Source organism: Lethenteron reissneri, chromosome 62 (assembly GCF_015708825.2).
Source record: "Lethenteron reissneri isolate LAM-NWPU_2019-01 chromosome 62, ASM1570882v1, whole genome shotgun sequence".
Taxonomy (NCBI): Eukaryota; Metazoa; Chordata; class Hyperoartia; order Petromyzontiformes; family Petromyzontidae; genus Lethenteron; species Lethenteron reissneri.
Genome location: NC_083840.1, coordinates 546,204 through 570,975, shown reverse-complemented (window position 1 = coordinate 570,975; position 24,772 = coordinate 546,204). Strand labels below are relative to the sequence as shown.

The 24,772-nt window shown below is 51.7% G+C and overlaps 1 protein-coding gene across 3 annotated transcripts in view; it reads left to right on the top strand.

Annotated features, from left to right (window-relative positions):
• Positions 1-24,772, top strand: part of LOC133358597 (solute carrier family 2, facilitated glucose transporter member 5-like) — a 65,777-nt gene that overhangs the window by 32,503 nt on the left and 8,502 nt on the right. For all 3 annotated transcript variants that reach the window (XM_061576965.1, XM_061576967.1, XM_061576966.1), the window contains 3 exons: positions 1,637-1,797; positions 13,304-13,599; positions 16,105-16,215. In XM_061576965.1, the coding sequence (XP_061432949.1) occupies positions 1,637-1,797; positions 13,304-13,599; positions 16,105-16,215 (568 nt within the window). The remainder of the gene's footprint in view (positions 1-1,636; positions 1,798-13,303; positions 13,600-16,104; positions 16,216-24,772) is intronic.

Here is a 24,772-nt window from a genome sequence, read left to right as displayed (position 1 = left end):
AAGCTTCAGGTCTTCACGGCCAGGGTCATGCCCTCCCTTCTCTAAGCTTGTGAATCGTGGACCTCCCTAATGTAACATATATGCCAATTAGAAACATTCAGGCTGGCCTGCCTATGATCCACCCTTGCTTTATCCAGGCTGGAATGTGTGAGGAGCTCACAAATTCTTGAAAGATCTGGACACAGTCCCATCGGTGGGCTCCTCTCACAGGCAAGGCTGCGTTGGCTGGGTCATGTAGCCCGCATCCCCAGCCAGCACATGCCCAAACAGCTTTTGTTCGGCTATATAGAGAGACATGAACTAGAGAAGACATAGAATGATGTGGCACGAGACGATATGGAGCTGATTGGACTTGCCAATTACTGGTACCAGCGGCGTTAAGATCAACCTCTGTAGAGGAGGCTCGTGAAGGATGATACTGGGCAGTTGGAGGCAGTCGCCCTCCAGCAACAACGGACGACAGAGGAGCGATGCTCACAACAATGAGCAGAGCGCCAGGCGGATAAATCACAGCAAGTTTGCACAGTAGGCAGTACAGGTGGTGCATCGGCAAGTCATGTAAGGCAGTAAACCCACGGCACCTGGGTCTGTCCCGTGACCTACTGCCAGCGAGCGTTCCACAATTCATGTGGCCTTCAAGCAGAAGTTCGGGTTTTGGGACCAAGGTGAAGACATCTCGCCGCTGCCGCTCAAGCAAGGGACGGACCTCAACTCTCGCGAGTCGACGGGCGAGTGATTGTTTATCCCCCCACCTGGATTGGATGAGCGAGTGGGTCTGAGGGAATGTAGGCGAGTGCAGCGGAGCAGAAGGAGAGCAGCTCTCTGTGAGCGAAGCCTCTGTGTGAGCGAAGCCTCTGTGCGAGCGCTGCTGTGTGCAAGCTCTGTGTGAGCACGACTGTGTGCAAGCTCTGTGTGAGTACGACTGTGTGCAAGCTCTGTGTGAGCGCTGCTGTGTGCGAGCTATGTGTGAGCGCTGCTGTATGCAAGTTCTGTGTGAGCGCTGCTGTGTGCGAGCTCTGTGTGAGCGCTGCTGTGTGCGAGCTCTGTGTGAGCACGACTGTGTACAAATATGAGCGGGACTGTGTGCAAGCTCTGTGTGAGCTGCTGTGTGTGTGCGGAGCTGTGAGTGCGGAGCTGCTGAGAGGAATTTCTGCCACAGGCATGTCAGCGAGGTGTAAAGTAGATAGGGCAAGTTGGTGAACAAAGTGACCGTATAGACCAGGGGTCGGCAACCTACGGCTCCGGAGCCGCATGCGGCTCTTTACGGGCTGATTCTTGACGATATGTACGTATGTACAGTATGTACTCAGATGCATTGCGGCTCTTGAAATACTGAATTTTGTACCGAATTGGAAAGAAATGGCTCTTCTTGTTATTTTGGTTGCCGACCCCTGGTATAGACAGAGATAGTAGTGCCTACAACTGGTGCGAGAGAGAGTATTAAAGTGTAAGCAGGTGGCTTCAACAACGTGTCTGACCGAGTGATTCTGCACGACACTACACTTGTAAAAGGTTTCAGTTTGGTGTTTTAACATCTTAACACCTGTTTTGTTGCCAGAAAAAAGGAGAAAACCCTATTATTATATTTTGGGACTGGCAAAAGAGCTCCCATGATGTTTAAGTATGTCTATTGCAGGGAGGTGCTGGGAGGGCAGCGGCAGCAGCAGCAGCTGTGGGCGGTGGTACTGGCGCTCCCCGTGCTGCCGGCGCTCACACAGCTGCTCGTGCTTCCTTTCTTCCCCGAGAGCCCCTGCTACCTCCTCATCGACAGAGGGCAGCCCCAGCAGGCGCGCCGAGGTCCTTACCCCTCCCTCTTAAAATGTTTATAATCCCTTTCTTTTTTCTTCACGTGACCTCATAACACAATTCTCGTTGTACTCTTGCCTTTTGGCGTTCTCTGGTCTGACACTGGTGAGACAAAGCCATGAAGAAGGCTGTCTGGTGTAAGCCAATCAGTTTCAAAGACAATACATATATTCATCTTCTTGGTTCTTTCGGTAAAGTCACGTAGAAGGGAAGTAATAAAAGAATACAAATAAAACATAATAAAATAATTTTCACGACGTTTCGGCCACAATGCAAGCAGCCGTCCTCAGGTGAAAACCAGGTCTGTCGAGGCGACAGCGTCTGAATGAAACAGCACACGTGCTTGGAGCATATATATAAGCTGGGTTGGAAGGGGGGAAAAGGGCGCCTTGACGAAAGAATATGCATATCAAGAGGAATTTAGCATATTTATGGGAAATGCAGGTATGTGATTAGTACTACTTATGCCCGTGCATTATGCAGGGTTAGCAGCATCAAAGGGAAGGGATATGGGAAATGAAGGTATGTGATTAGTACTACTTCTGCCCGTGCATTATGCAGGATTAGCAGCATCAAAGGGAGGGGATATGGGAAATGCAGGTATGTGAATAGTACTATTTATGCCCGTGCATTATGAAGGATTATCAGCATCAAAGGGAGGGGATAGGGGTAGCATTAATAAAGGGAAGGAGTGTTAATAGTATGTAGCTGCAGTAACTAAAACCACCACGTAAACATAGATGATACTATGTATAAACTACATAGTATCATCAGTAAACTAAATATACTCTACAATAAGCTGAGTTACTAACAGTAAGTAATACATTACAATTCTACGTCGTAAAAAATATATAATATGCTTCCATCTAAACTGTATTCTCTTACATCTGCCACGGCTGAGAGTCTACACCGTACTATATACTGCCATAGACAAACCCAACATTAAATTACATACTGTATTGCTATACATTGTAATATTACACTATGTATTATTCTACCCACCCTAATGTATATCACACTGCTGTATGGCCAATAGTCAATATACAGCAGTGTGCTATACATTAGGGTGGGTACAATCATACATAGTGTAATATTACAATGTGTAATAAAGGACTCGACTACGGTATCTGGCTTGGTGTCCTTTATTCGGGTTCGCCTCCTCTTTCCCCACACGGCTCTCTCGCATAGACTCTCCGCTCTGCAGCCGACGCTGTTGTCGCTGCTGTAGCCTCTCTCTCCTTTCTCCAGCAGCCCCGCTGCTGGACTCTTCGGGCAGCCTCTCCGGCTGCTGTCTCTCCCTCTCGTAGGCAGCCCCGCTGCTGGTCCTCTCGGGCAGCCGCCCCGGCTGCTCTCGTTACAGCCCCCTCGGCTGCTCCTGGTTCCTTCGGGGTCGGTCACCGCTGGCCAACGGTGCCGACCGTACTCTGTGCGTGTGTGGCGATCTCGCCACCCCCAGCTCTCGCCCTGCGTGGCCCCACTCAAGCTCAGTCCTCGATCACTCCCATCCTCTTCCGGTTTCTCCCCTTTAAGACCTGAACCCTTACCCCCACGTGACGTAACTCTTCCCCCTCGTGACGTCACATCCGGAAGGTCATTTACGCCCACATTACACCACCCTCCCCCGTACAGAAAACCCAGCCGTCCTCGGCTGAACAAAACCTCTGACAAGTAATGCGAGCGTAACTGACCCAGACACACCTAAGGACACGAAGCATGCAATAAATATAACAGTAAGAACAACAACACCACATGAACAAGTAACGAGTGAAACCGACCCAGACACATCAAAGGACACAAAGCATGCAATAAATATAACAGCAAGAACAATAACACAACATGAACAATTAACGAAACGTGAGAGATTTAGAACGTGTGCGGGTCGCCGGCCCGTCCCGGACGGTCGGCGGCCCTCCCGCAGAGCGGGAGCGTGATGGGGTCTTAAGAGCAACAGGCCACAATCCTCCTGTCGCTGTCGGAGGCCCACCAGCGTCCCGGTCCCGTGTACCCGACGGCTCAGCCACGGAGGTGTCCTGCGATTGTGCTGGCAGCGGGGTCGAAAGGGCTGCGAGGCTCGGAGTTCCCGCAGTCCTGGCAGGCACCCCCCGAGCAGAGCCCCTCCTCATCTGCGGCGTCACGGCCGGTCTGTCTGCAACAGGCACGACAGGCGCTCTTGCAAGATCAACTGACGCAGGCAAGGGTGAGTCGGCAGCAACAGACCCCGGCAAGGCAACATCAGGAGATGACGCATCAGGTAGAGGAGCAACATATGGTTTCAAACGCGACATGTGAACGAACCAGCGACGAGATCCAACACGTGCCGACTGCGGGTTGGGAACCTCAATGAGGCGGACGGGCCCTTGCCATGGCTTGTGCAACTTAGGTGAGGTACCTGGCCGCACTTGCGGACAATGGAGCCAGGCCAGGTCCCCAACCTTCCAGGGGCACTCCCCCTTAGAGCGCCGAGCATACCGCTCGTTCCGGGCCTGAGCTTTGGCCGTAGCCACGCGGGCCCCCTCCCGCGCCTCCGTGACCCGGCGAACGGTGTCTCGGATGTAATCTGGAAGTGGCTTACCAGGTCCCCTCACCCCCGTTCCCAACTGCACATCCATCGGTGGCACGTTTTCCCGACCATACATCAGGAAAAACGGCGAATATCCTGTAGCCGCATGCGGCGTCATCCGGTACGCCGAAAGCACCCCAGGGATGTGCAAATCCCAATCCGATTGTTGTTCACTCACCGTGTGGCACAACATGGCGGACAAGGTCCGATTTAGCCGTTCGACCATACCATCCGTTTGCGGATGGTATGGAGATGTCCGTATTTTCTTAGTCCCAAGAGCTGCGCACACTTCCGCCAATAATTTAGAAGAAAAATTTCGGCCCTGGTCTGTGAGGAGTCTCTCCGGCGCACCCTTGTCCATAACGTACCCAAACAGAAAGGCGTCGGTAATAGCCGCGGCCGATTGGTCGGGCAACGGCCAGGCCATCGGCCAATGGGAGAGGTATTCCACCCCAACCAGCAAATATTTATTACCCCTCGCAGATGGTGGGAAGGGTCCCAAAATGTCCAGTGCCACCAATTCATTAACTCGAGACACCTGAATGGACTGTATCGGCGGCACATGAGGATGTTTAGGTGGCTTTTGCCGGGCACAATCTGGACACGCACGCACGTGCCCGACGACATCTGTCGCCATGCCATGCCAAAAATAATGACGTTGCAACGTCAATAAGGTATTTTGAACACCCAGATGTAAGAGCGTGTCACAATGGAGAGTTCGGATCAATTCGTATCGCAAGGACGCCGGCACTACCAGACGCCAGCGTTCCTGGACGCCTTCCCGCCACATGAGCAGACCATCCCGGAGAGCGGTTTCCAGCACCCCACCCGTACTCGGACTCCCCTTCTCCCCCGCAGACCGCTTCCGTAAGGACAACAACGAATCATCCAACATTTGCTCCCGAATCCACACAGACCATGGCAGATTCAAAACCCCATCAGTCGGACCCGGCTCCATCGGAGCATCCGGCATCTCGACAGCCAGCGCAACCGGCTGAGGGGGAGATTGAATCAGCGCACACCTATGCGTCCCCGACGCGCACGCGCAAGGGGAGCGCTGCGGCAATCTTGAAAGTGCGTCCGCATTGGCGTGGCGCACCCCCTTCCGATGGTGAATTTGGAAGGAAAATTATTGCAGCGTGTCCAACCAACGCGCCAACTGGCCGGATGGCTGGTCCATTTTAAGAGCATACTGCAAGGCCGCATGATCCGAGCGTACAATAAACGAACGACCGTATAGGTACGGTCGAAATTGGCGTAGAAAAAAAACAACAGCCAAAAGTTCCCTGCGAGTAACGCAGTAGCGGGTTTCCGCGGGAGACAAAACCCGACTACCATACGCCAACACGCGCTCCACACCTCCCTTAGACTGAGACAACACCGCGCCAATGCCTGTGTCACTCGCGTCCGTATCAAGAATGAAGGGGTGATCGAAATCCGGATAATCCAACGTCGGCGCCGTTGCCAGTAGATCGCGCAGGCCCTGAAAAGCCGCCTCTTCCGGCGGTCCCCAACCAAATTTTCATCCCTTACCCATAAGGAGGTGCAAGGGCCTCGCGATCGTCGCAAAATTCGGAACAAATCTCCGATAATATGAGGCAAATCCCAAAAAGCGATGTACATCCCCCACAGTGGCCGGGGTTGGCCAATCCCGGACGCACGCTGTTTTCTCCGGATCCGTAGCAACCCCATCCGCACTCACAATATGCCCCAAATAACGGACGGACCGTTGCAGTAGGTGACATTTCTTAGGTTTAAATTTCAAATTCGCGGAACGCATCCTTGTGAACACCGACTCCAACCGCCGTAAATGTTCATCAAATGTGCGGCTGAAGACGATAATGTCATCCAAATATATGAGACATGTCTCCCTCTGCAACCCCGTTAACACCAGTTCCATCAACCTTTGAAATGTGGCAGGGGCCGCGTTCAGCCCCATCGGGAGACAATTAAACTGAAACAACCCCTGCGACGTACGAAATGCAGTTTCTCCCGTGAGGGCTCGTCAAGGGGGAGCTGCCAGAATCCCGAAGAGAGATCTAGTGTCGAAAAGAACTTGGCCCCTGACAAGGCATCGAGGGAGTCGTCCATACGCGGCAGGGGATACGCATCTGCCACCGATATTTTATTCAATTTCCGGAAATCAACACAAAATCGCATTTTGCCGTCCTTTTTCTTGACCAAAACAACAGGCGCGCCCCATGGGCTGTTAGATGGAGATATTATGTCCGCAGCCAACATGTTATCCACTGCCCCCCGAACATGTTCTCGTTTGGCCGGACTCATCCGGTGCGAGTTCAACCGAATAGGGGCAGCGTCCCCTGTGTCAATATGATGGTAAAGCAACGAGGTGCGTCCTAAATCCAAATCGTCGGAGCTAAACACATCCGAATAAGCCAATAACAATTTACGAATCGCACCCCGTTGTTCCTCGGACAGGGAAGAATTTTCCCTACATAAGTCAGCAATCCAGCGATCATCCGAAGCTCCCGACACCGAAACTCCAGCAACCACACCCTGGCTGTGCAGGCAATCCTGAGCCGTAAATGCCGTAGTGGCATGTGCCACAACCGTACCAGCCGGAACACATACGTGCTCGGCACTCGCATTGAGCACCTGCAAAAACGGTTGTTGGTCCGGCCGGACAATGGTCTGCGCCCCAACCAGCGCCAATCCGGCCGTTATGGTGGCGGATGGCGATAACAAGACCCCAACCGCACCTCGCCGATCAGGCGGTGGCTTCCGATATCGCAAGGGGATAAGCATCTGTGAGCCAGGTGGAATGTCAACAGATACTTCGGATAACGCCTGCACCTGGGCGGCAGGAACAGGTCGCCCCCAGGGCGACGGCAGAAACGAAATTTTGCGGCCACCCGGCAATTCAATACAATTCTCATTAATTTTAATCAAAATGGGCATCTTAGCCAGAAAATCAGTGCCCAATAAACAAGGAACAGCCAGAGATCTTGAAATTAACACTATTCCCGAGGCCGACACTTCCCCGATAGATATTTTAGCGTCCACCTGTCCCACAATGCCCATGCTACCCCCGTTCGCAGCGACGCACGACCCGTATACCGGACACACGACCATCGGTGGGATGCCCAGGAGATGGAAAATGACATCCGATATAATGGTCGCGGACGCACCGGAATCAACCAAAATACGCACGTCCACCACTTGTATAGACCCCGGTACAGTGGACGAACGAGTAGCGGCCGCGACGACCCTCCGTGCCAATTTACGCCACTGCGTCACCGAGCGACACGGCCCCGTCGATGGCCTCTCGTTAATAACAACACCCGGATCGCACGACAACGGTGATGGGTGAGGTGTAAAGCCTTGCCGGGTGTCTGGTGCGCACCGACTTGCCTGTCTTGGAGGTTCCTTCTTTGGCGCGTCCGTTGACGAGGCCTCCTGCTGGGGCGGACCCGGGATACGGGCCCAGCAATCCCTGGCGTAATGGCCCTTACGCCCGCAGCGGAAGCAGTCAGTGTCATTGCGCCGCAGCGCAGGCCCCGCGTCCCGACGGCCCCGTGCCGGCGGTGCAGCGCGCGGGACCGGCCTACCACGGCCCGACCATGGACCCGAGGCGGCCGTCAGCTCCTGCGGGCTCCCCTCATCCGGCACGTATACCGCCTTCTTGGGGTCCCAACCCACGGCACCTCCCTCGATGATGGGTCCCCCCGTCCACGCCGCGACTTGCTTCCACCGGCGCAAGTTAAACTGTGCGTCCAGACATTTAGCTGCCGCCCGGGACGTCAGCTTCTCGTGGCCACACACCGGCATGGGGATCCCCAGATCCCGGGACAGCTCGAGCATCTTACCCAAGATGAGAGGCTCGAGCAGGTCAGGCTTCGTCTCCGGATATGCGGCCATAGCCAACTCCAGCACCGCACCCCTAAACGCCACCGGCGACTCCTCGGGCGCTCGCTGGCGTTGAGCAAATCGGCGATGAGCATCATCGGGCGGCTCGTAAGCATCCGCTATTTCATCAAAAACTCCTCGTAATGTTTTCTTCTTTTCGGCCGTTATAGAACGAAAGAATCTGACCGACTCGTCATCCAGAAGAGTCGGCAGCACTTCCAAAGCTTCAGCGTCAGTCCACCTTGCAGAGCGTACCACCGCCAAAAATCTGCAGGCGAAAGCGCTCCAATCACCCCCGATGGAGAATTCTTTAACCGCAGTAAGATGACGACTGCGACTCCTTGGCGCGCCGTCTTCCAGCGATGAATCCTCCGGTGGTAGATTCAAAATGGCGTCGCATCGCGGCGTGGTCAAGATGGCGGCCTCCCGTCGCGGAGAGCGCAAAATGGCGGCCTCCCGCCGTTCCTCCCCCGCCACGCCCAAGATGGCGTCTTCGTGCCGCGTGGCTGATGGCGTCGACGGCGAAGGCAAGGCGGCGGCCTGTGGACCACCCTCGGCTCTCCCAAACGCCGTCCTCGGCGTGACGAGGGTACACAACTGCGCCAATATATTCTTGAGCGTCTCAAGCTGCTCTGCCATCTGCGCCCATCGGAAATCCGCGTCCGTTGATGCTGACGGGCCCGCCGATGCGGCGACATCTTGATCCCTCGGACCCGCACTCGCTCCAGCCCGGGTGTCCTCCACCAACGCAGCTGGGTCCATCGCTGGAGGGAGGCCGTCGTCGTCGGATGATGAAGCAGATGAAGGCGTCGGAATATTATTTTTTCTTAGTTGCTTTGACATGCCGTTACACTTCTGACACCAGTGTAATAAAGGACTCGACTACGGTATCTGGCTTGGTGTCCTTTATTCGGGTTCCCCTCCTCTTTCCCCACACGGCTCTCTCGCATAGACTCTCCGCTCTGCGGCCGACGCTGTTGTCGCTGCTGTAGCCTCTCTCTCCTTTCTCCAGCAGCCCCGCTGCTGGACTCTTCGGGCAGCCTCTCCGGCTGCTCTCGCTGCAGCCTCTCCGGCTGCTGTCTCTCCCTCTCGTAGGCAGCCCCGCTGCTGGTCCTCTCGGGCAGCCGCTCCGGCTGCTCCCGTTACAGCCCCCTCGGCTGCTCCTGGTTCCTCCGGGGTCGGTCACCGCTGGCCAACGGTGCCGACCGTACTCTGTGCGTGTGTGGCGATCTCGCCACCCCCAGCTCTCGCCCTGCGTGGCCCCACTCAAGCTCAGTCCTCGATCACTCCCCTCCTCTTCCGGTTTCTCCCCTTTAAGACCTGAACCCTTACCCCCACGTGACGTAACTCCTCCCCCTCGTGACGTCATATCCGGAAGGTCATTTACGCCCGCATTACAAATGTATAAGGTATAGGGTGGTTTATAGCAATACAGTATATAATTTAATGTTGGGTTTGTCTATGGCAGTATATAATACGGTGTAGACTCTCAGCCGTGGCAGATGTAAGAGAATACAGTTTAGATGGAAGCATATTATATATTTTTTACGACGTAATGTATTACTTACTGTTAGTAATTTAGTTTACTGATGATACTATGTAGTTTATACTTTAGTTGTTTATGTGGTGGTTTTAGTTACTGCAGCTACATACTATTAACACTCCTTCCTTTTATTAATGCTACCCCTATCCCCTCCCTTTGATGCTGCTAATCTTGCGTAATGCACGGGCATAAGTAGTACTAATCACATACCTGCATTCCCATATCCCCTCCCTTTGATGCTGCTAATCCTGCATAATGCACGGGCAGAAGTAGTACTAATCACATACCTGCATTTCCCATAAATATGCTAAATTCCTCTTGATATGCATATTCTTTTGTCAATGCGCCCTTTTCCCCCCTTCCAACCCAGCTTATATATATGCTCCAAGCACGTGTGCTGTTTCATTCAGACGCTGTCGCCTCGACAGACCTGGTTTTCACCTGAGGATGGCTGCTTGCGTTGTGGCCGAAACGTCGTGAGAATTGTTTTATTATGTTTTATTTTTATTATTTTATTACTTCCCTTCTACGTGACTTTACCGAAAGAACCAAGAAGAAATACATATATTATCAGAGCATATTTTGTTTGCATGTACACCACAAGTATGTGTGGTTAATGCAGACTTGATGCCTTGCAAACTGTATCTATTTGGTGTTTGAGCATCTTAACACCTCATGTTTTATTGTCAGAAAGGGTTAAATCTATTCTTATTTTTCAATACTCTCTTTTAAAAAACTATTCTTTCGTATAGCGTTTGAAAAAAGCCACAGGCTATACTCGTATTATTTATTTACTTTATAAGCCATTTCATAGCATCTCGGGTGGCTGAGTGGAGTCCTGTTATTCTACGAGAATGTAGCTCGTTGCGTTGGACAGTCATCAGTGAGACCCTTCATGGTTTGCACTTCACTGCATTTGCAGTTTGGTTTAATCCTTGATTTTAAAATAATAATAATCCTAACCTATATGTTATGAAACGCCTTTCATATCGAAATATCTCAAAGCACAGAAAAAAATAAACTCACGAGTGTAGATTAAATCTAAGCGAAATAATAGCTGATAATAATATTAAATGACAACTATGCTCCAATTGGCAATACAATGAACAAACTATGCAAAAGCAAATAGTAATGAAACAGTGATATATTCGGACATCAGGAAAAGCCAATGCATAAGCATTGGCTCTCAAATCTTAAGTTACGGGGAAAGCCTGTAAAAATAGGTGAGTTTTAGGGCGTGATTTAAAAAGTGAAACAGACTCAGAATCCCCAATAGAACAATGATGGGGATTCCACAACTGTGGATCCTGGCTGCAGAACGCTCCATCCCCCATATAAAACCACCAGTCTTGCCTTTGGAATGATGAGTAAACCAGAATAAGCTGATCTAAAATTTTTGCAGATATTTAAGAGCCAGCACATTCAAGGCCTTAAACGTGAGAAGAATGATCTTGAAGTCGATTCTGTATTTTACAGGGAGCCAGCCAGTACAGGGATGAAATAATAGAAGCAATATGGTCATACTATTTAGATCTGGTTAAATGCCGGGCAGCTAAGTTTTAAATATGTTGTAATCTATTTAAATATTTTTAGAAACGCCAGCAAGCAAGGCGTTACAGTAAGCCAACCTTGATTAAATTAAGGCATGCAACAACCTCTCGGCATCAGAAAGGAACTATCCACACCTTTCATGTGTTCGGACAAGGTTGAGAGTGGTCCACTGTCGTTGGGGCAGAGATAAACCAGGCTATTCCTTTACCAATTATTCAGTAAGGTTCTTGTTTGGAAAACCTCTGTTTTCCGACATCTTGTGCCATTGGGTGGCAGGCCTCAAGTCCAAGTCTCTATTTACGATGGGAGGGTGGTGGAGATTTCGTGTCGATATGCAGAGGGGGGAACATTTGGATTTTACAAGATCTTTAAAAAATACTCCTTAAGTGTTGCATCATCCCATCAGATTATTGATAGTGGGACAGTAAGACTTCTCCACAAATCTGGCTGTCGCCTGATGAAGCTAGTTGTAATTACTGGCAAAATGTCGTACTCAGATTGTAAATGTTGTGGCTTGGCACTCCAACACACCAGTGTGCTGTTCGAGTGACGAATTGGCATGTACTGTTTACGTGACAACCCTTACTAGTTGGCTGTGTCGGGTGTTGGTGGGTTTTAACAACACATTTATATTTACGCGATCTAACCCAAAATATTATTATGGATAATAGTGGGATGTTTGCGAGCACTGACAGCCACTGCAGTGGTTATAGATATTCGGGAGCCACTGGCCACACCCAGCACAGCATTGATTTTAGTGCCAACGAGCCCAATGTGAGAGCTGTTGCACCAGACATGCTTAGTGCGATTTTCTGCCACATTGATCTCTAAAACATCCCTGTATTACATCCCCAGGAATTCCATGCTAGCTTTTGGATGCTGTTGACTCTGTATTTAATCTTCTTGCTAGAGGCTGTGAGGTGATGGCGACAGCGTGAGAGTCCAGTCAAGGGCGACTCTGAGGTATCTGGGTCTGTGGTCATGGTTACGAAGGGCACCACAGAATTTACCTTGAGTGGCCTCGATCCTTAATTTTTTTTCTCAATTGAAAGGAGGATACTGATGTTTTCCCTGCATTCGGCTTCAAGCATAATGCTTTGAAGTAATTTTCTAGCATTGTTAGGTCCACCTCCAGGGTTCTCTCTGCTTTCTCGCAAGTAGAGACTTGGGTTAGCCAGTGCAATATCTTCTGCATTAATTATTTTGCGAGACTCTTGATAAAATGTTACTGATGTAGAGGTTGAATAATGCCGGAGTCAGGGTGTACTCTTTTATGAGGCCATTATTTAATCTCCTCGTGTGACTTTCTGTCATAACAGTGCACATTGAGAGGTCTGTTAGCATTGCGTTGATTGTATTCTGTAATGCGTTTCAGCAAGCATCTGTCCTTGGAAATATTTATATAGCAGAAATAATAATGAGCAGGACTGGTATGCGTGTAGGCCATGATGAGATAACAGGGCAGGAATATTGGCTTAGGAAGCAGGGCGAGAATACAGAGACGAGATTTTTTGTGCTGATTTGTGTCTCCACATTTTGGGCAACAATCGTTTTATCAAAGTGTCAAATTTTCTAAAAGTTGACACCCGAATAGCAAAACTTTACACAACAGTTTAATTAATATTTTATCAACTTTACCAGAATTAAGGTGACCCCCTTTACTACACACACACAGAACAAATGGTACCAATTGTAGTTGTAAATGGTTAAAACAAGAACTCATGCCCACACACAGAGGTCGCCACAGGATACCCACTACAAGCTATAGGCCACACTAGGCATGGCTTGTAGGAGGATTCCTGCCTTTGGGAGGCAGGGTGTGGGTCAGTCGCCCAATTTTAAAGGGGCTCTAGTGATCTACCATGGAAACATATTTGTTGAATCTCTTTAACTGACTCATCCCAGCTCTAGGCCAAATATTCTAAAATCATGCGGAAGTCACAAAACATAAAATGTGTGTTCTTGTCTCTTTGCAGTGCTCGCATGGTTACGTGGGGGTGATGGCGATGGCAGTAATGGTGGTGGCAGCTGTAGTGATGTTGCTGCTGGTGGTGGTGATGGTAACAGCGCTGATATTGGTCAGGGCACTGGCAGTTCTCCCCTGGAGCACCAACTGGATGAGGAGCTTTTGGCCATGAGAGCGGAGCAGGAACAGATGTCTGGGGGGGGGCCCAGGTCCGTGTGGGATGTGATGAGGGACCGCGGAACGAGGTGGCAGCTTGTCACCGTGCTTCTGCTCAACATCACTCAGCAGCTCAGCGGACTGAATGCGGTGATCCACACAATACCTGCACCTCACGCATTCACTTCTCGAGCAATATAGCCAAAGCCTGATTCAAATGCCAACAATTATCACTTCAGTCGAACCGCCAATAATCCGCCCTCCCGTAATTGACAAATCCTGTAAATTGTAGAAGATTTTGCAATTTGCAGAAGTGAAAATCTTAAAAGAATTGTAGGTGACAGATGATTCATTCCTCATAAAATTATTGAACCATGATGGGAATTACATTTCAATGACAGATTTGTGTTGACCTTCACTTTGGAAAGTGTATTTTTTGTGTGAACATTGTAGACTTTTTTGGGCGTTTATGTCACATAGACTAACTTTGATTACATGATCTTTTGAGTGGTGAGGAGTTTTATACTTGGGTAGTAGGTCTTACGAATTAAAATAAAATCCTTAACTACAATAGGTTCATATGGCAGATTTGTTCCAATTGGGTTTAAGGAGTTATTAGTAAAACCTAATATTCTGCTCTTTGTTCACCATACTAGCCTCTCGTATTTTGTGCCAAGCTTCATACGTCATCGCTCGTAACCCTCGCCCCAACAACCTGTGTAGGTGTAGTGCCCTACCTGTCTAGAGATGTAAGACAGTCCTTGTATGTCAGTAAAGTTAATGTAAATAAATAAATAAACACATAACCTCCAGAAGTAGATATTTGTCATAGTCTTCTGGTGGAAGAATATAAACTAAACTAAAACTAAACAATGTTTATTTTACCAGGTAAGGTCCACTACTGGGATATGTAGGTATTTTTCATAAGTGACCTGGCCACAAATGATAGCTCAGTAAAGTGGCTTATCGTGTGCATATTTGTAGCAGCCAAATACTCTGAACGCATGTTTCTAAATGTGGAGGAAAAACCTGAAGGACCCGGATAAAAATACATGCGACCACGGGGAGCATGTTTGTTTGCATATTTTGCCACAAGTATGTGTGGTTAATGCAGACTTGATGTCTTGCAAAATGTATCTATGTGGTGTTTGAATATCTTAATACCTGCTGTTTAATTGCCAGAAAGGGTAAAAAAAAATCTTATTTTTTCATCATGATCCATAACGTGTTGATCTCATTATAACGTGATCAGTAATTTTCTACTGTTAATGTGACTTAGGTTATTTCATTGGCATGTGATTCCTAGAAATACTTGCATTTTCATGTTGCAGACCTTAGTTACTTTTTTCCTTGACCTTTGCCCTGGAATCTGATTATCTTGATAGAACAGCGGTTTGAGACAAAAGCAACTAAGATTTTGTTTGTATAACTTTTTTTTGCGGTTTACTTTACATTTGGACTGTGACAATTCCAGAGATGAGGTTACATATATTTAAAAAAAAACCTGGCTGGGACTGGACTCGGTCTCGTGTTCATGCAAGTGGTCGTTTGGTCTGTCTGTTGTCGTAGACCCCCATTATAGAAAAAGTATTTTTGGGCCTTTCCAAAGTTTTACAATTTCGCCTTTCAGAGGCGATAAACCCAAACTTATACACACACTACCAACTATACGGGGGGCAAGTATCTATGTGTATTAGCACGCTGTGCTACAAACCCAGCCACCCGAGTTTCGATTCCAGCTCACGGGCAACACCAGTGACGAATATCTGAACTGGTCCTGGGCTTCCACAAGGTCGACTCAGCCTTAAATGAGTAACTGGTGCAGTGTGTAAACATCGCCACTGGGGAGAAAAAAGCGGTCACCCAACCCCTCGTGTGCCATGCCGACCTTCATAGGTGCTCACTGACAGTACTTGTCCTGTTTAACACGTAGACTTTCGTGACCAATATCATCCATTACTGAGGTTTTTTGGGTTAGATCGCGTACATATATAAATGTGTCATTAAAACCCGCCATCACCCGACTCAGCCAAATAGTAAGGGTTATCACGTGAACAGAACATGTCAATTCGTCACAAGTACACTACACCGGTGTGTTGGAGAGCCAAGCCACAACATTTACAATCTGAGTACGACGTTTTGCCAGTAATTACAACTCGCTTCATCAGGCAACAGCCAGATTTGCGGAGAAGTGTAACTGTTTCGTTCCGTATATAGAGGCGTAGATGTGGTGACCACACTTCTACGCTCTTGTGCAAAGTGGGGATGGGGGGTTAATGGGTCAACTTACATTATGCATGTGCATTATGTGAGCCCTTTGATCTTGTTCTTTATGTCTATTGTGTGTATTAAAATAGCCGTACGAACGGTAATCCCTATTGAAGTATGGTTCCCTTCATAGGCATGCATTTAAATAATGTATTATTTGATTATTCGCTTCCACGTAGCACTAAGGCGGTAGCTATCCGAACGGTTAAATCATTTTGATTTCTTTAAATTTCGATAGATTATCTAATTAGTCTTGGCCAGTAGTGGCATGTTTTAACGACACATTTATATATTTACGCGATCTAACCCAAAAAACCTCTATTATGGAGTACTTGTCCTCATAGTCTGTTGAGGTTATACGGGGGATCTTTGTATTTTGGTTTTCAGATTTACTTCTATTCCACGTACGTGTTCAAGGAGGCAAAGATCTCAGAGGAGAAGATCCCCTACATGACACTGGGGACTGGAGCTGCAGAAATTCTCACCGCCATGTCCTGCGTAAGACAGACATAGCAGCTATAACCAGGGTGGAAATGGAATGGAAGGGCCCAGAATGCTGTGGTGGGAGTGAAAATTGTACTCGACTGTGTCGTTGCGGAAGGAACCAGGGACTAGTGTAGCATCAGGTTGTCCACATATATATATGGGGAGGGCCATGGAGGCAAGATGTTAACTACCTCACCTGGTATAAAAGAGGTTCGTAGGTTCGATCCCGACCTTGAAGGCTGTAGATTTTGAATTTGCATGTCTTTCTTCCTGTGATCGCGTGGATTTTTCTCCGGGTCCTTTGGTTTTTCCTCTCCACATTCAGAAACATGCGTTTAGAGTATTTGGCTGCTATACATTTCCACGTGATAAGCCACTTCATTGAGCTATTATCATTTGTGGCAGGTTGCTTGTGAAAATGAGCAATATAGCTCAGTGTGCCTTATCTGGTAAAAAATAAAATAGTTTCATATGCTCTATATACTTCACAAGTGCCATTATCTGGATCTCTAAACTGTATTGTGTAGAGGTGTAATTGTGTATGGGCACGGATGGCTAACAAACACAAGGGGCGTGGTTAGGGCCGTACACAGAGGAGGTGCTCACACCGACGTCCGCACCTGCATCCCCCACGGGCCCATCCCGGGGGCCGAGTACTATAAAAGGTGGTGAGCCGGAGGGCTCGAGGTCGAGTATTAGTTTAAACCAGCGAAGACTGAAGACCAGCTAGAATAGGCCCCGGAGCTCCCCTGGCTCGCTGTCCTTGTCGGGGCCGACCAGGGCAAGCAGGTGGCGTGGCCCCGAGAGCCCAGACTGACGTTCTTATAAGAGCCAGTCTGGAGACTCAGGGTGCCGGGATCCCAGCTTGACCAGGGCTGGGATAGGTAGCCTCCCCTAGCTCCGTAGTGGAGGACTTGGGCGTAGGTTAGCGGGGTTAGATGTTGTGTCTCCCTGTAGCCGAGTGAAGGGGACGATACCCCCTTAAGTACTGTGTGTACCCGTTACTGTGCACAAGTTGGTGTTAATAAATAAGTGTGCCTCCGACCCCGTCGTCAAAGCCTCCTGAATACTTACTACATCTGGCGTCAGAAGTAAACGTTCAACGATGGACACACGAGGGACGACACGTACCAGGGAGTCGGAGATGGAAGACACCACGGCCGAATCGCCACCAGAGATGGCCGAGGTCGGATCGGAGCAGCCGGGGCCGAGTACACCCGCGCTGCTACGACAGGAAGGGGGGGATGCGTCGGCCGAGGGACTTCGGCTGGCTCACTCCCGCCTGGCGGAACTGCTCTACGCTGCGGCCGCCGCGTTGGAAGAAATCATGCGGCTGGGGGCTGGAGGGGCTGCGCGGGACGACGACAGCAGCTGACGCGCGGCGACATTTCCCGCCACCCCGACGCGGCTCGCGGTTAAATTTCCCGCCATCACTACAGTGCGAGCAGAGGGCGGGGCCGGCCCGCGTCAGGTGACTGCTGAGGGCCAAGCACAAGCCGTGACATCATCAACACCGGCCAGCGCGTCAACAACGGAGCGACCGGTGATGCCATGCTCGCAGCCCGCCCACACTGTAACGTATGCTGGGAACGACGGAGCGCGATCCGCAGCCACGGACGTCACGTTACAGCAGCGTCTGCCGCCTCTCAAAGAATTCGTGGGCGCGGACGGAGACTGGGGCGGTTTCAAAAGGCGGTTCATCGCTCATCAGGAGATGGCGAACTGGACGGACGCCGAAGCACTACGCGCGCTGCCGGCGATGCTGGACAACGACGCCCTGGCTACTCTCACCTCGGCGCCTAAGGAAAAGCACGCCACGCTGCACTTGGCGCTGCAGCTGCTGTCAGCTGTCTATGGCCCGCCTTCGGACTGCAGGCAGCTATTCCACGATCATCATCGGGGCGCCAACGAATCGCCCCTGGCCTTCCGGACGGCTCTCCTGGCCCTGGCGAAGGCAGCTTTCCCGCGGATGGACGAGGAGGGAGTGGACGCCATGGTGGCTGAAAAGCTGCTGCTACTCGCTGATGAGCTGGACGTCGCCGTCTTGGCTCAAGACGACGCAGAGATGTCGTCCTTGCTGGTCGCGCGCCACATCCACAGGGGCTTGCGGTCCCTGCGTCGCAAGGCCGCCAAGGGGGTGGCCGGCCATGCCATGGCGGCCACCACCCTCCCATCGGAGGTCTGCGGGGTGGAGCGGCGGGGGGAATGGAGATCGGCGGCACCACAGGCTCGGAACGGACCCAGCCGCCAGGAGCAGCCCAGGCCATCTGGGGCGCTCACACGGTGCTACAACTGTGGCCTTCAAGGCCACGTTGCTTCAGGATGCCGGGCTCCCCGTCAGCGCGGGGCGACACCTCGTCAGGACGCCGCACCGTCTCCACCCAAGCTCCAGCAGAGAAATACGGCGAGTCGTGGCACCTCACACGTTTGGCCCATGCACACATCTGACACACACTCACGCGCTGAAACGAACAGGGTTCGAAAATCTACGGCCGTTGCGTCGGATTGTTCTGAAATGCGGCGAGCGCTCCAACCGGGTCAGTGGTCGGCGCTCGCCCATCGTGTCATTGCAGCGTCGGCGGGATCGTCGGTCGTGGTCGGTCATATTGATGGGGTAGAGGTGCGGATTTTAATTGACACAGGGGCATCGGCGACCATTATATCTGATTTGATTTATAACATCCTTCCCATTCGAAGTCTTCCCTTGCTCCCCATTGACGTGCCATGCTATGCTGCTAACGGGGGCTCGCTGGGCATCATTGGGCAAATCCGCGCCAAAATTTGCATTGGAGACATTAAATTATCCGGGCCTGTTTTGGTTTCCTCCTCACTCGTGGTTCCGTGCCTGTTGGGGATGGATTTCTTGGCCAAAATGCCCATTCGTATCTTGATTGACCAGGGGTGCATCGAGCTCCCGTCGGGCCGACGTGTTACATTTTTGTCTTCTCCCGCCACGGAGCGTCGGGCGTTTGCCACCGTGCAGGCGCTCGTGACAAAAACTGTGCGCGTACCCCCGGGGGCTCAGATGCTCGTCCCTCTTAGGTTGCGTCGGCCGTTTGCTGAAGGGGTTGCGGATCGGGGGGTCTTGTTGGGACCATCTCGGGCCGGGGTCAATGGACCCGATTTGCTAGCGGCTCAGACCATGGTGAAAGGGGATGGGGACCCCTTCATTGCAGTCCTTAATGTAGGATCGCGAACGGCCGTGGTTCCTCAAGGGACCGTGCTTGCACACGCAACGCCGGTACCCTATGAGGAACCACTCGTGGGTCACGTAAGCACCGACCCTCCGTCGCGACCACATTCGGACTGTGATGACGGATGGCTGGATGCGCTTTGCGCGGGATCAGTGGACCTGTCCGACTCGCAGCGTGCGCAGCTGCGAGTTCTTCTGAACGAATTTGCCGACGTTTTTAGTCAACACAAATTTGATATTGGTTGTACTAAATTGCTGCGACACCATATTGACACGGGTGACAGCGCACCAATCCACCAAAATCCCTTAAGGTTGAGTCCCGCCGAAAAGGATCATGTCAAATCGGCTGTTGATGACATGCTAGCCGCCGATATCATTTCCCCTTCCAACAGCCCGTGGGGTGCGCCGATCGTTTTGGTGAAAAAACACGACGGCTCACTGCGGTTTTGTGTCGACTTTCGGCGATTGAACAAAATTTCTGAGGCAGATGCGTACCCGCTTCCTCGAATGGATGAGTCGCTCGATGCCTTGGCGGGGGCGCGATTCTTTTCCACCCTGGATTTACTTTCTGGATTCTGGCAGCTTCCTCTGGATGACGAATCCAAACCTAAGACAGCTTTCCGTACACCGCAAGGCCTCTTCCAATTTAACCGCTTGCCGATGGGCTTACATTCTGTGCCAGCAACTTTTCAGCGGTTAATGGAACTGGTCTTAGCAGGCTTGCAATGGGATTCGTGTTTAATTTACTTGGACGATGTCATCGTCTTTAGCAAATTATTCGATGAACACCTCCAGAGGTTGCGTGCTGTTTTTCTCAAAATGCGGGCTGCCAATTTGAAATTTAAACCGCAGAAGTGCCATTTGCTCCGCGAATCGGTGCGGTATTTGGGTCACATTGTTGGGCGCTCGGGGATATCCACTGATCCCGCCAAAACGGAATGCATCAGCTCCTGGCCAACTCCCACCTCGGTGGGAGAGGTCAGGAGTTTCATTGGGTTCGCGTCGTACTACCGACGGTTTGTGGCTGACTTCGCTACGATCGCGAAACCATTGCATGCCTTGACGTCCAAGGGAGTCAGGTTTCATTGGGGGCCGGAGGAGGAGGCTGCTTTTCGCGCCCTCCGGAATGCCCTGGTGGGGGCTCCGCCGTTGAATTACCCCGATTTCTCACAACCCTTCTTGCTCGATACAGACGCAAGTAACACGGGCATTGGGGGCGTGCTGTCCCAGCTCATTGGGGGCGTAGAGCATGTGGTGGCTTACGGTAGTCGAGTACTGTCTCCGGCGGAACAACGGTACTGCGTTACCCGTCGGGAATTATTGGCAATTGTTTATTTCATTCAGCAGTACCGCCCGTATCTGTACGGTCGGCGTTTCACCATCCGTACAGATCATGCCGCTCTACAGTACGCCCTGCGGGTTCAACAATCATCGGGGAAGTTGTCTCGATGGTTGGAGATTCTCCAAGACTACGACTTTGTCACCACATATCGTAAGGGCGTCCGCCACACGAACGCTGACGCCCTGTCGCGGTTGCCACCCACTTCGGAGTGCGCCTGCCTCTTGGGTTCGGGGCGTTGTAGGCCCCCGAACGTGACCACCGATTCGGTCTTCGTGGCCGCCGCCGATGCGCCTTCGGCTTCGGGTCCTATCGAGCAAGAAGGGAGGGATTCGTTGCTGGGGTTGTCGGTTGCGGAGTGGGGACGCCTCCAAATGGAGGACACCTCCCTCCTCGCTCTGCACCGTCGCACCGGGGGGGTTGGTCAGGGGGTGGCAAACGTTGACTCGTGGGGGTTGTTCCAGGGGCTTTTAATGCACTGGGATGGAAAATCCCGCCGCCAACGGCTCGTGGTGCCTGCTGCATTGAGGGGTAAGGTGGTATGGGCTGCGCATGAGCGGCTCCTGCACTTGGGGGTTCACAAGACCTTTGCCACGCTCCAGCTCGATTTCTTCTGGCCGGGCATGGCAAAGGACGTGGGGGATCTCCTGGGGTCGTGCACGCAATGCGCGCAGCGGAAGCCACCAGCTGCAGTCCATAAAGGTTTCCCGGGTTAACGAGCTCATTGCTCTGGATATTCTCGGCCCATTTCCCGCTACACCCAGGGGAAATAGGTATTTATTGACAGGGGTCGAATACTTCACGAGATGGCCTATGGCCTGGCCCCTGGCCAACCAGTCGGCAGCAGCCATCGCGGAGGCCTTTGTCCAGGGCTATGTCCTCGACAAGGGTGCTCCGGAACGGCTGCTGACTGACCAGGGTAAGAATTTTTCGGGGAAACTCCTCCGCGAGGTGTGCGATCTCTTGGGTATTAAGAAAATTCGGACCTCCCCGTATCACCCACAAACTGACGGGATGGTGGAATGGCTGCATCGGACTGTCACGTCCATGCTGTCCCAACAGGTATCGGAATCCCAGACAGATTGGGACCTTCGCATTGCCGGTGTGTTACAAGCCTACAGGATGGCTCCCCACGCGGCCACCGGATTTTCCCCTTTCTTTTTAATGTATGGCCGCGAGGCTAACCCCCCTGTGACGACCCAGCTGAAGCGCTCGGCGCCTCAGGCGAAGTCTGCCTTGTCCGAACACGTTAAATTTAACATCGCCAAATTATCTGAGGCGCGGGAAGTGGCCGTGCAAAATTCTGAACTCCGCCAGAAGGCGAACAAGAGGCTTCGGCTGGGGTGGGTACATGTGTTCAAATGGAAACCAGGGGACAGGGCATGGTTGCACTGTCCCCAGGTGCCGCTGGCGACCTCGTCAAAGTTGGTACGGCCGTGGCGGGGGCCCGTGGAGGTCGTACAGGTCTTGCGGCCGCAATGTGTTCACGTCAAATGGGGGAGGCGTCGGTGGTACGTGCACCCCTCAAGGTTGAAACCGTTCGTTGCGCCGCCCCATGGTTCGCACACACACACGCATGGCCAAACGTGTGAGGGGTCCGCCGACTCCCCGACGTCGCTGCTCTCGCCTAACCTGACATCAACTGTTCCATCTCCAGGTGCAACAGGAGTGATGGGTCCATGCCCGCCAACCCCTCCCGGAGGGGTCGGGGGTCACTCGGCAGCGAAGCCAGACTCTCTCGCACCCGGACCGTCAACAACCGCCACTGAGCGTGCCGGGACGGGCCCTTGTGACGGGCCCGCCGCGAGAACGCGCGCCAAAATGCGCAGACTATTGTGAGGTCGGCCGTTGGGGGGCCCTTGCGGACAGTGGGGGGAGGCGTCCGGAGTGCGTGTATATATGTTGGTTTTGGGGAATGGGGTATTTATTTGGGGGGGGTGCGTCGGGTTATTTTTTTTCTCTTCCTGTTGTTGTTGTTATAGTTGTCATTGTTCTTGTTAAAATTACGCGAGGCACACACACGGTTTTGGGGAGGGATGCACCTTTATTCTGATTTTTTTTGCAGCCGGGGACGGCTGCGAGCTGTACAGGGGGGGTGTGATGTAGAGGTGTAATTGTGTTTGGGCACGGATGGCTAACAAACACAAGGGGCGTGGTTAGGGCCGTACACAGAGGAGGTGCTCACACCGACGTCCGCACCTGCATCCCCCACGGGCCCCTCCCGGGGGCCGAGTACTATAAAAGGTGGTGAGCCGGAGGGCTCGAGGTCGAGTATTAGTTTAAACCAGCGAAGACTGAAGACCAGCTAGAATAGGCCCCGGAGCTCCCCTGGCTCGCTGTCCTTGTCGGGGCCGACCAGGGCAAGCAGGTGGCGTGGCCCCGAGAGCCCAGACTGACGTTCTTATAAGAGCCAGTCTGGAGACTCAGGGTGCCGGGATCCCAGCTTGACCAGGGCTGGGATAGGTAGCCTCCCCTAGCTCCGTAGTGGAGGACTTGGGCGTAGGTTAGCGGGGTTAGATGTTGTGTCTCCCTGTAGCCGAGTGAAGGGGACGATACCCCCTTAAGTACTGTGTGTACCCGTTACTGTGCACAAGTTGGTGTTAATAAATAAGTGTGCCTCCGACCCCGTCGTCAAAGCCTCCTGAATACTTACTACACATGGGAGGAAAACTTACATATAAGTGTATAAAAGGTATGAGAATATTTGTTCGTTCATTCGTTTCTCAGTCCGCTTGTCCTGATGAGGGTCGTGGTGGCAACATGTTGAGTAGGGTGGTCCAAACCTCCCATTTCCTGGCAACAGACTCTAGCTCCTAGGGAATTCCCAGGCATTCCCAGGCCGACATAGTCCCACCAGTGTGTCCTGGGCTGGCCCCCGGGGTCTTTGCCCAAACCACCTCAACTGCCGCCTCTCGATCCGGAGGAGCAGCAGCAGGACTCTGAGGCTCTCCCGGATTACCAAGCTCCTCACCCGATCACAGAGAGTGAGCCAGGTAACACTGTGGATAAATCTAATTTCGGCTCCTTGTACCCGTGATCTCATCCTTTCGGTCATTACCTAAAGTTCATGACCATAAGTGAGGGTGGGAATGTAGATCGACCTGTAAACCGAGAGCTTATTGGTCGAGAACTCAGCTCCTGCTTCACTACCATGGAACGGTACAGTGCCCGCAACACAATGCCACACTAATCCACCAGCCGATCTCCCGCTCCCATTATCATCACTCACGACAGAGACCCCGAGGTACTTAAACGCCTCCACTAAGGGTAGCTGTTCCCCCCCTCACTTAGAGAAAACAATCCACCATCTCCCGGGAGTGAACCATGACCTCAGATTTGGAGGTGCTGATCTTCATCCCAGCCACTTCAAACTCGGCACCAAACCATTCAAGTGCACGCTGGAGATCACAGACAGACGAGGCAAAGAGGACGTCATTTACAAAAAGCAGCTACGCCACCTCTATGCCTCCATACTAGATACTCTCCATACCTTGGCTGCGTCTTGATATCCTGTTCATGAAAATCACAAACAGGAGTGGAGACAAGATGTACCCTTGGTGAAGTCCAACACCCACAGTGAACGAGTTTAATTTAACACCAAGAATACGGACAGAGCTCTCACTCTGGGAATAGAGGGGCTAGATAGCGCACAAAAGCGGCACCGGTACATCATACTCTCGCAGCACCTCCCACATGACATTGCAGGGAACATGATCATATGCTTTCTCCAAGTCTACAAAGCAGAGTTAGACTGGAGAAGCATACTCACATGACCCCTCAAATATCTGTGAGAGGGAAAAGAGCTGGTCCATTGTTCCACGACCATGACGGAATCCAGATTGTTCCTCTTGAATCTGAGGCTCGCCCACCGGGCGGAGCCTCCTCTCCAGCACGCCCTCTGGTCCCCTTTTTTTAAAAAATGGGAACCACGTCCCCAGTTTTCCAATCCAGAGGTACTGTACCTGCCTTCCAAGCAACATTGAAGAGGCGTGTTAACCACGACACTCCTACACTGTCCAGCGCTTTTAACAACTGGG